The 10,500-nt window shown below is 31.8% G+C and overlaps 3 protein-coding genes across 7 annotated transcripts; 2 read left to right on the top strand and 1 right to left on the bottom strand.

Annotated features, from left to right (window-relative positions):
* Positions 1–2,298: 2,298 nt before the first annotated feature.
* LOC106125573 (traB domain-containing protein) lies at positions 2,299–7,134 on the top strand. 4 transcript variants are annotated; one of them, XM_013322833.1, is made up of 9 exons: positions 2,300–2,505; positions 2,698–2,846; positions 3,006–3,130; positions 3,264–3,393; positions 3,463–3,605; positions 3,772–3,929; positions 4,245–4,347; positions 4,512–4,595; positions 7,024–7,105. In XM_013322833.1, exons 1-8 carry the CDS (start codon positions 2,424–2,426, stop codon positions 4,570–4,572), a joined length of 951 nt encoding a protein of 316 aa, XP_013178287.1. In that variant the 5' UTR covers positions 2,300–2,423; the 3' UTR covers positions 4,573–4,595; positions 7,024–7,105. The 4 variants fall into 4 exon arrangements, with proteins under 4 accessions (XP_013178286.1, XP_013178287.1, XP_013178288.1 ...); XM_013322832.1 differs by lacking the exon at positions 4,512–4,595 and having other exon boundaries at positions 2,299–2,505; positions 7,024–7,134; XM_013322834.1 differs by lacking the exon at positions 4,512–4,595 and having other exon boundaries at positions 4,245–4,363; positions 7,024–7,113.
* Positions 5,405–7,017, bottom strand: LOC106125574 (uncharacterized). 2 transcript variants are annotated; one of them, XM_013322837.1, is made up of 3 exons: positions 6,901–7,017; positions 6,445–6,820; positions 5,405–6,103 (listed from the first exon to the last, which is right to left on the bottom strand). In XM_013322837.1, the coding sequence occupies exons 2-3, from the start codon at positions 6,587–6,589 to the stop codon at positions 5,487–5,489; spliced, it is 762 nt and encodes a 253-aa protein (XP_013178291.1). In that variant the 5' UTR covers positions 6,590–6,820; positions 6,901–7,017; the 3' UTR covers positions 5,405–5,486. The 2 variants fall into 2 exon arrangements, with proteins under 2 accessions (XP_013178291.1, XP_013178290.1); XM_013322836.1 differs by having other exon boundaries at positions 6,445–6,802.
* A 420-nt stretch (positions 7,135–7,554) lies between the features above and the next one.
* On the top strand, positions 7,555–10,431 carry LOC106125317 (sulfatase-modifying factor 1). Its single transcript, XM_013322467.1, has 4 exons — positions 7,555–8,582; positions 8,670–8,841; positions 9,064–9,223; positions 9,854–10,431. The coding sequence occupies exons 1-4, from the start codon at positions 8,048–8,050 to the stop codon at positions 9,992–9,994; spliced, it is 1,008 nt and encodes a 335-aa protein (XP_013177921.1). The 5' UTR covers positions 7,555–8,047; the 3' UTR covers positions 9,995–10,431.
* Positions 10,432–10,500: the final 69 nt, after the last annotated feature.

The following is a 10,500-nucleotide window of genomic DNA, read 5'->3' as shown; positions in this document are numbered from 1 at the left end:
CGTATATTTATGTTATTCAATTTAATATCTGTATTTTATTTACAATACGACAATTATTGAATTAAATTGCCTAATTATGAAGGAATATTTATATCTGAATTTTGAAAAAAAAAAAACTAATTGTCACTTAAGTGTTAATTTCTCGTATTAAATCTTATTTAAGTGTCAACTTTATGACTGTTTAACCTTTGTGCGTGGCAGTAATCGAACTTTGTTACGGAAAAATATAGAATTTCTTCAATTGACGTAATGAAGGCGATTGAGGCTCCCCCATGATAGGGATTTCATTTTCCTGGTTAAACTATATTAATGTTGTTTTCATTCAATAAATTTCTAATATATATTGATTCTTTTAATATATAATCACAAAACGCTCTCTTTAAACTTTTAATAAATAAAATTTAGGCCTAGAGACATTATTATAGAGTTTAAAATTATTATTAATATTAATTATATATAGATATTTATTTGGCACATGAATAATTCTTATTGCACTGTTAATTAATCAAGATTATATATGTATATTATAAAAAGAGCGTACACCTTCCTTAATGGCCGGTAACGCATCTGCGGTTCCTCTGGCGTTACGGATGTCAATGGGCGTCGGATCAAATAATATTAGGCGATTCGTTGCTCGTTTGCCCCCTTCTCCTATAAAAAAAATACTATCGTATACATTCAAATATATTTATACAATTATTGTTAAAAGATCATTTAAAAATTTGCCAAATATATAAATATATATATCGTATTTTAATTAGAATTAGTGTATGGAAACCGAATTTTTGAAATCGTTTAGTAAAATAGTGTTGGATTCTACTAATTCATTATAGTATAGATGAAAAAGGATTTAAAAACGAAAGATGCCTATTATTGTGGACTGTGTCTAGTTTTTACAAAGGTATTTTCTGTTTAGAGGTGATTTTTAAGTTTGGTCTTAGTGGCCCGAAACAAAGGACTATGCACTAATAAGTTTGACAGTCGAGACGTAAAAATATGTCATCTGTACGTATTCGCTGTGACGTCATCGGACGCAAGTCTTATTGCGCGTGAGTTGTGTATCGTGGTTATATTTCTTACTTTATATTATGGCATTTATTTAGTAACTGTAATTTCAAAAGAAAATTAAAGAAAATTGAGTGATTTTGTGATTACTTTTATCATACGTTAGAAAGATATAAGATATTTATTGTAACCTTTTGTGACTGTTTCATAAAATTAATTCTTCTAAAGTATGGTGCATTTAAAACGAGGAAATTGAATTAACAAGAATGTAAATTACGATAAGGTAGGTAGATTTTGAGTCAATGTTATTGTAGGGGTAAGTAAAATTTAGGACATAGTTGAAAATTTAGCAACGAATGAAACAATTGTCAGCATACACTAAAAGATGGAGTTTTGTCTGTTACAAAATATACATTTGGTTATAAATTATTATGTGAAAATGCTGTTAATTAAGGTTAAGAGTAATTTTAATTGCATTTTCTTCTCGATGTTTACAAACAATATGGGATAAGCTTCCGTGACATTACAAGTCGTCCTCTTGCCGACAACCACGATAAAAACACTACCTCTCCCTTTCTCTCCTCCACATTATTTTTTGAAGAACAGAGATAGCAATATGTACTGATGTTTCCTCTATGAAGACGCGTTTGATGAACCAGGATATGACAGAAGTCAAATAGTAGGTTGATTCCTTTGATAAAGGTTCTGAAAAATAAAGCATAAGGTGATATGATAGAGGACTGTGATAGTTGATTTCTTATCGTATTCTTGTCCCAAAAATATTGACGGCTCCTTATAATTAAAATGTTTAGTTTTTTTTATAGCTAAATAACTGAATTAAGATTATTTTAATGATAATAATTGCACAGTTTCACAAAATAAGGCTTTATTTCAAATACATATTAGGAAACCATAATTATTATTATCGCTTAATTTTTACGTGGTGGTTTGGTTTGTGATTTTTATCAGTTTGATTGTTTTTAATATTTTAACGAATTGATTATTTGGCGTCCTAACGCCTGCGTTGGTGTGCTAACAATTGTAAATTTACTGAAATAAATATTAAAAAATTCATCGTTTGTTTAATTTGTCAATAATACCATTCAATAATCAGTTGAAAACAGTAAAGTGTTGAAAATTCCTAAAATATTTAAGACCTAATAACGGGTTATTTTTCAATCACGTGTCGAAAGGCTACGTGACAAAAAGTTTCATAATTTTCTTATTTTTACACTTATCGAGTAAATTCTTCTTGGCCTAAAAGCACAGAACGAAATTAAAAAATACACTGACAAATTGGTGACATCAACAATGTCAAAATAAACCAGTCACAATTTCCATAATTTGAAAAAAATATGAAAAATTAAAATTTTAGTATAAAATGATACGTTTTTATATATTTAAAAAAGTTTAAAAACATGAGAATTTATTCCTCTAAAATTTTCACGTTACTTAAACGAAATGTCTCTGTTTTAAGTTCAAGGGCACCGCTGAACAAGTGTAATAATCTTGCTAACTTTATAATTATTTAGGATAAAATAACCAAATTACATTGCAGTAAAAATAACCTCGAAAAGATAATGACTGTAGCGTAGACTAAGTACAACTTAAATGACTATAAGTAGCCTGTTAATATAAAAAAAGGATACCATGTTTAGTATAGTTGTATGTGATTTTTTTTGTAATTTTTAGCTGTTACATTGCCATCACGAGTTTGCAGTTACGACTCCGGTTTGACTCTGCCGAACACCGCAACAGTACTTCAAAATGACGCGGCAGCAAAAGTAGTTGTCTTAGGGACTGTACATTTTAGCAAGAAGTCTGTCGAAGAAGTTTCTCAGGTCAGATATAAATAGAATAAATATTTTCTTGTCACACATAGGAGAGTCCAAAACCACAGTAACGGTAGTACTGATTTTATTCTAATTGCGCTGAAATGCAATTTCGTAAGGACATTTTAAGTAACCAAATAATCTATAATAAGTATTTTGTTTTCTTAGATTGTACACTCTCTAAAACCGAATGCAATACTGGTGGAGTTATGCAGACAAAGAGTGTCATTGCTAGAACTGGATGATAAGAAATTTTTAGAGGATGCAAAAAAATTTGACAGTAAAAAATTTTCGTAAGTTTACCTAATGTTCGTTTAATAAACTTGTGAAATCAGCTGGAATCGCTGTCCTTTATGGCTTATTTTACCAGAGGCCTTTCAGCTTACTTTACATTATTTTTATTACTAATTCTTTTTTTTGTAATAGGCAAACCATGAAAGAGCATAAAGGAGTTGTTTCTGGCATGTTACACGCAATGCTCTTGAAGACGTATGCTGACCTCGCCAAGGAATTGGGAGTAGCTCCTGGTGGTGAATTTCGAAGAGCATATCAAGAAGTTAGAAAAATTATCATATTAATTAATATACCAAGTCTGTAACGTTTCTTATAAAAATATTTTTTCCAGATGAAAAAAATTCCAGGATGTAAATTATTCCTTGGCGATCGTCCGATACAAATAACAATATCAAGAGCTTTTCAATCTCTGAATATGATTGAAATTGGACAAGTACTTTACCACTTGTCAAAAACGAATCAGAAACCGCTCGAGTAAGTTCTAAATCATACTCCTTCAGTTATTCATTTATCTACAGTTTTCATATAGATGTTTTCAAAAGTAAAACAGCTTTGTAGCTTATCTTAATCCTATTTGTACTTAAGTCATCTGTTGTAAGCAAATGTATTTCGGTTAAATTGAAATGTACTATTTTTGCAGTAAATTTCAAATAGAAAAATATAAGAGTAAAGAGTTTGTCCAGTCACAATTTGATGAAATAACAAGAGAAGTTCCGGCGTTTAAAAAGATTTTTCATGTGTTTGTCGATGAGCGTGACCGTTGTCTTGCCTACTCCTTACAAGAGTGTGTCCGTACTGGTAAGCCATTTTCACGTTCCTGTTTACGCATGATAAATATACAAATAGGTACTTTGCTTCTACTTCTCTTTTTCTGTTAAATGAAATTAGTAGATCGTAGGTCGTATTGTTGCGACTAGTATAGTAGAGCAAAATTAGATGTGCACAATTAAAAAAAAAATTACTATGTGTTCGTCCAGACTATGTTCTACATCTATGCAAAATTTTATTGCGATCCGTTGAACCATTCTGGAGAAACCTTCTACCAAACATTCATACCTCCATATATTGAATTTAAAATATAACATTTTTAAATTAAGAACTGACATTTTATAGTTCAAAATCCTCGAGTGTTGGCCGTCGTTGGCATCGGTCACGTTAATGGCATCAGTAGATACTACGGAAAAATGAGACAAGAAGACATTGTGCCATTATTATTGTAAGAACGATAACAAGTAAGGTTAAGTAGTAGGTGGTAATCTAGTAAATTTTATGTATATTTTTTTAAGTAATGTAGTTGGTATCAAAGACAACTTCACAATTTTAAAGATTATTTGGGGAAAAAAATTGAAGAACTATTCTTTAATTTTTCGACATTTGCAGGCGACTTCAGCAGACTGAAAAATATTTTATTCCCGTCCAGAAGAAGCCTGTTATGTCTTAGCAGTATATGAAAAGTTACTTCAAGTTAGAATCTTTTTCAGTTTAATACATGTTAATTGCTATAAACACATTGTTGCGTATACAAAATGTGTTTATAGATAGTATAACGTATTATGTAAACAACTGAATTACATTCAAAATTTATAACTTTTATAGCGTAATTGATATTAGTTATTTTTTAATATTACATTTCTACTCAACCAATATAAAAAATATATATTGCAACACTAGCATCCTCTTCTGCTTGGACGGGACTTTAGTACAGACGATCCACTGCTCGTTTGTCCCCTTATCCTTTGAAAAAAAAAGCGGCGCGCGCGCGGTAAACGAGGCGGGGTCGCTGTGTACGCGCCACTTAAATGTCAGTAGCGGTTGCGGGTGGCGGTTACGATTAGCGTTTGAAGTGGACGTATTTAAGTTTAATCGCGCATAAAATCATAGCGTTATTTGAATTATATATTTTTTCTTGAAATTGGAAATCAGTATGTTTTTAAGTCATAATAACTGATTATACATTTCGGTATTTAGTTAAAGAATTTCGAGCTTTATATAAGAACATAGCAAATATTCATGTCAATGTATGAATGCGCAAGATTAAATAAGCGACTACATAGCAATACATTTTTATAAAGTGATTATACAGCGAACACATAGAAGTTAATTTAAAAAGACAGTTATCAAATCCAACAGGGTTTTCAATAATCCAGAAAAAATTATCTCTCAAATTCAGGTAAGTGTAAATATTACTTATTTAACGTTTGTTCCTTTTTTAAATAACCCATTAAAACTATCTAGGTTTTATATTAAGTTTGATACGTAGGTATCTATTTATTTAAAATAATCAGTCTTATTTTATTAATAAGTAACTTATAATTATTTAAGGAGTTCAAAAATCAGAGTACAGAATTTCGCTATCTACGGATTCATTTGATGAAAATGATGCATTGCTGTATTGCTGATTTCCATATCTCTTGTTGGTTTACTTTCGTAATCAATTGAGGAATGTCCTAATGTATTCGAAACCATTTCGTCCATCAGAATTTGATTTATTTTATTTCTTACTCTCATTTTCTGTATAGAACTGAGTTTTTGCATTTCAGGCAAAATGCTCATAAGATAATAATAATCCTCTGTTTTTTCTATATCTGGTGTTTGACTTTTCTTCAATTCTTTTTCTAACATTCTTATTTTCTTTCTTTCTATTTCTAAGAATTCACCTCGATAATCTTTTACTTTGCGTTTACGAGAATCGGTCTTTTCAGATTTTGAAGGTTGGGATAATGGCGCCGCTAGCGAAGATTGTAATTCAAATAGAGTAGAAGTATCCAAATCTTCGTTATCAGTAAGATTGATCTCATCGTCTACTGGTAAAATTTCTTCTCTTAAAAATGTCATTAGGTTAAAATATTTCCACTGTGGCGTACAGTCTTCGTCGTTAAGGTCTGTGTTACCAAAGCGTAAAGGCGGATTCTTTTTTAATTCTTTTCTATAGGAATCCTTAAGATTTTTCCATTTTTTCCTCAATGTCGGAACTAAAATAAAAGTTACATACTTCGTGGATTAACAGTGCAACGGATAAAAGAAACATTTGTTTCCGACAACTCGCACATAGAGCCATCTTTAAAATTATTGTATCAAATTATATTTATGTACCACGATCGAGGTATAACTTGGAAAATACATTTTTAAACACTAAATACAATGAGGGTAGCTTTAAGTTCATATGTCCAACCGCAAAAGAATTTAAAAAAGAAATCTGATGAATTCTTAATGAAATTGAGAAGTTTGGGGAACGGAACGTCTAGGAGAAAAAACGGTCTATATACAAATAATTTCTCTAATAATTTATAATCTCTAAAAATATTAAACTTACCATCATATGTTGGAAAACATTGTTTTATTTCTTCCCACAACCTATTAACGACGTATTTATGTTTATGTTGTGGATGTTTCGACATCCATATAGGCGGTCGATTTAAAATTTCTGTTATAAACGTTTCCGTATTCATTTCCGCCATAAAATCCTATAAAATATTTTAATTTACTGCGCTATTGAATCCGTCCCTTACAAACCGCTGTCCGTGCCGCTTTGTGTGGCGGCCACTCGGCTACGAACTCATTCGATAGTTCGATTACTTTGTTCCCGCCGCACCCCGTACCGCGCGCCGCTGTAGCGATTCGCTCGGTCAATACCACGCCCTTTTCTACAATGAGCAGCGCTTCGTTGCTAGCTGAAAACATTAAAATACCTTTTTATACAGTGAAAGAAGATACATGAAGATAATACAAGATATATTTTATTCATTCGCTTATGTTCAGTGCTTCATACCTTTAATAATCCATATTGCTCACTTTCGTCGCTCCCCGCTCGCAGCGGCAAGGTCGTGACTGAGCGAATAGGCGTAATTTTGTTATAATATTTTTTGATTGAAATAGTAACTTTTTCTTTCAGAATTCCGCAGCCGTCACTTATTTCCGTCATAATAAGAAAAGGAATTAAATTTACTATTTATTTTTTAATCTTTTCGTTTTTTTATAGATTGTTTTTTTCATAAACTAAGCATTCTTGTAAGCTATAATAAATACTAAATTGAAATTGTGTTTTAACATAAAATTGTAGAACCTTCTTTTATATACCAATTTAATTAATTTTGTGATAAACTTAGCCTAAAAGATTCTAGTGGTAAGTCTATTGACTAGAAAAACAGTACTTATGCCTGGTTTACACTAGGCCAGCTCAGCATGCCAGCCGCGCTGGCCTATCATAGATTGTTTAAGGCGTTGTTAACGTTATGCCTGTTCAATCTGAACTGTGGATTATTAAGACTACAGGGACAATGTCGTCTAGAAATCAATGGAAAACGCTACATAAGCTTAAGTTAAACAAGCAATTATCGAAGAACTTAATTAATAGTTAAATAACGCAACGTTTATGCGTTATATGAAAAAATTACATTTTAAAACATCAAGAACCAGTTTTTAGTTACTATTCTATCAATAGGTATAGCTTTTTCCATCTGTAATTGCATTACAGCTTAAGAGCTCTATTTTTAATATTTAATACCACCACAGCCTTAACTTTTTTTTATTAATAAAGCAAAAATGACAACAAACTTTAACAGAAACAGTGCAGATAAATTAACAACGTGTGGTTCCTATACAATTCAGTCAGATATGGCGTGACAGGCCAGTCCCAGACAGTCTACATTTGCGGCGTCAGTTGTGACGGAATGGCCGAACTGGCCTGAAAAGTAAAACGCCTTTCCAGTTATCGGTCTGCCTGGCTTACTGGCTTCCGTTAGTGTCTACACTATGCCAGCGCTGACTTCACGCGTGACTGGATTACTGAGCTGACCTTGTGTAAACAACACAATATTTGTTTGTTTATCACTTTATTTTAAGGTTATTTTATCGATGTTTTGACATTTTGCGGTTTGTACTTTCTAATTACTTTAGGTATAGTTTAGAGTAGAAAAATGTTAGCTAGCATTATATTAATATGTATTTTACAGTTTAAAATAATAGAGAATAAAGAGAGTAATTGTGGTTGTAGTATAGACCGAGCGCAAAAAGACAACTATGACAGAAAGTTATTTTATAACTTACTACAAAGTGAAGAAGGTGAATGTTCAACTGTTACCAAAGTTGAAGACAGTGAAATCTACGAAGTAACGAATGATATGGTTTTAATATCTGGCAGAGAGTATTACATCGGTACAGACGATATTATAATTAAAAATGATATTGAAGGTCCGGAAAAAATCGTCAAGTTGGATTCATTTTACGTAGACAAATATGAAGTATCAAACAGGGATTTTAGTCATTTTACAAAGTTAACAAATTACAAGACTGAAGCTGAAACTTTTGGAGATAGTTTTGTATTTGCATTGTTCCTAAATAATACATTTAGAGATAAAATGAAAGACTTTCGAGTTTTACAAGCTCCATGGTGGTATAAAATAATGGGTACGGATTGGACACATCCCTATGGACCTGATTCTGATATCTTAGGTATGTTATTTTATCATATCCAGTTATAGTTGTATGCATTTCTGGTCTATATATGTTAATACCTAAGATTGTTATTGATGTTTTTAGATGTAATGGACCATCCAGTTATACATGTGTCATGGAATGATGCTCGTGCATATTGCAAGTGGAGGGGAGCTCGGCTGCCCACCGAGGCAGAGTGGGAGGTAGCCTGCAGAGGGGGACAACGAGCTACAAAGTACCCCTGGGGTGATAAACTATTTCCCGAAAAGAAACATATGTTTGTATACTCTATTTATATTATTTTAATATATTGTGTGTTCATTTGGTAAAAAAGCAATGCAGAATGGTTCAAAGATAACCTAAGAATAGAAAAGCTCTTGTGATTCTTCTCATCTATAAAATTTTATTGATATTTCATTTGCAATAGCTGAAAAGTAAAATTTTTCTATGTACACTTTTCATAATACAATTAAGAAATTATTGGACATTGTATTTACAGGGCAAACATATGGCAAGGTACTTTTCCCCATCATAACTCTGAAAAGGATGGATATATAGGAACCAATCCTGTACACCTGTTTCCACAAAATAATTTTGGACTCCACAACATGGCTGGAAATGTATGGGAGTGGACTGAAGATTCATGGTCCAGTGACAACGTAAGTATTATAAGGACAGCAGCCATCTAAAATACAGCTAAGCAATGTCACTAATGTACTTATGCTGAAAATTTATTTGTATAATAATATGCAATGTGGTTTTCACATACACATTATATACAGTAGAACCTGGTTAAGTGAGAAACTGATGAATTAGAGTTATTGTCTAGTATATATATCCACATCCAATGGAAAACCATGATAAGCAAGAAACTCGGATCACAGTGAAACCACAATAAGTAAATATCAAAACTATTCTGATCTCTTGGCCTCTTGCTTATCCAAGTTCGACTGTACATAGCTAGCATTGGTTATGCCATCCAATTATGACATAGATGCATTCAAGAGTGCCTATTTATATAGCACATAGTTTAGGACATGTTTTTACTAAGCTAGCGCATTCCAACTTTCAGTCACATTACAACTTAATATCGGATGGAATTATGGTACACTTAGTTGCTTCTATTACAAGTGGTTTCCAATATACTTCGTATAAAACATATTGTCTCTTTTATTATCTTTGACAAAACAGAGATAACAATATTTTTTAAACAACGAATTTGGTCTCTGAAACCCACAGTTGATGTTGCTGAAATGCTTTTGACCTTATGAAACATTGTGTTATTTCAGCCTAAGGAAAAAGTAAAGAAAGGTGGTTCATACTTATGCCACCGTTCCTATTGTTACCGCTACAGATGTTCAGCACGGTCGCACAACACAGATGACAGTTCTGCAGGAAACTTAGGCTTCCGTTGTGCAAAGTCTGCTTAATTATTTAAATTCTTTTTCAATGTACTTAAAATTCCTAACCAACACCTCGCAAGGCGATAGTTATAAGCGTTACTTCCTTTTTATGCAGCTATAAAGGCTTTGCAGCTTCGTTAAGTGTTTTTGTAAATGTATTCATGTGAGAGTCAGTCTTCCAAATTTATAAAAATATATTATTCTAATGGGCAAGATTGTTTTTCTTTCCATATTAATCAGATATGATCTAAAATAATGTAGCTTAGCTTAGCTAGCTAGATTTAAATTGTATCCCACAAAAATACCACCGAGTTATGTTGTTAAAAAGTTTGATTTCTGTATTGGTATTATGTGTGTTGAAATGTTTATAATTTTACATAGGGGACATTAGAGATCAAGGGTTAATGTTAGATATAAGTAACTCATATCTTTATAAATTAACAGCCTTGGATTAGGCAATGTTCCATCTTAGTTTTTATTTACATATTTACTTATGCCCTTCACATTTTCAATGCCATAATTTAACGACTATG

Source organism: Papilio xuthus, unplaced genomic scaffold (genome assembly GCF_000836235.2).
Source record: "Papilio xuthus unplaced genomic scaffold, Pxut_1.1 DF825928.1, whole genome shotgun sequence".
NCBI lineage: Eukaryota > Metazoa > Arthropoda > Insecta > Lepidoptera > Papilionidae > Papilio > Papilio xuthus.
This window is presented reverse-complemented; position numbering and strand designations above follow the sequence as displayed.

Excerpts from the sequence above, each read along its gene's own strand:
- LOC106125317 (XM_013322467.1), top strand. The coding sequence starts at position 8,048 with ATGTTAGCTAGCATTATATTAATATGTATTTTACAGTTTAAAATAATA. Across the intron at positions 8,583-8,669 it reads ACCTGATTCTGATATCTTAG|ATGTAATGGACCATCCAGTT; the intron begins GTATGTTATTTT and ends TGATGTTTTTAG. Across the intron at positions 9,224-9,853 it reads ATTCATGGTCCAGTGACAAC|CCTAAGGAAAAAGTAAAGAA; the intron begins GTAAGTATTATA and ends GTGTTATTTCAG.
- LOC106125574 (XM_013322837.1), bottom strand. The coding sequence starts at position 6,589 with ATGGCGGAAATGAATACGGAAACGTTTATAACAGAAATTTTAAATCGA. Across the intron at positions 6,104-6,444 it reads ATGTTTTCCAACATATGATG|TTCCGACATTGAGGAAAAAA; the intron begins GTAAGTTTAATA and ends CTTTTATTTTAG.
- LOC106125573 (XM_013322832.1), top strand. The coding sequence starts at position 2,424 with ATGAGAATTTATTCCTCTAAAATTTTCACGTTACTTAAACGAAATGTC. Across the intron at positions 3,606-3,771 it reads ACGAATCAGAAACCGCTCGA|TAAATTTCAAATAGAAAAAT; the intron begins GTAAGTTCTAAA and ends CTATTTTTGCAG. Across the intron at positions 4,348-7,023 it reads GACATTGTGCCATTATTATT|AATTCCGCAGCCGTCACTTA; the intron begins GTAAGAACGATA and ends TTTTTCTTTCAG.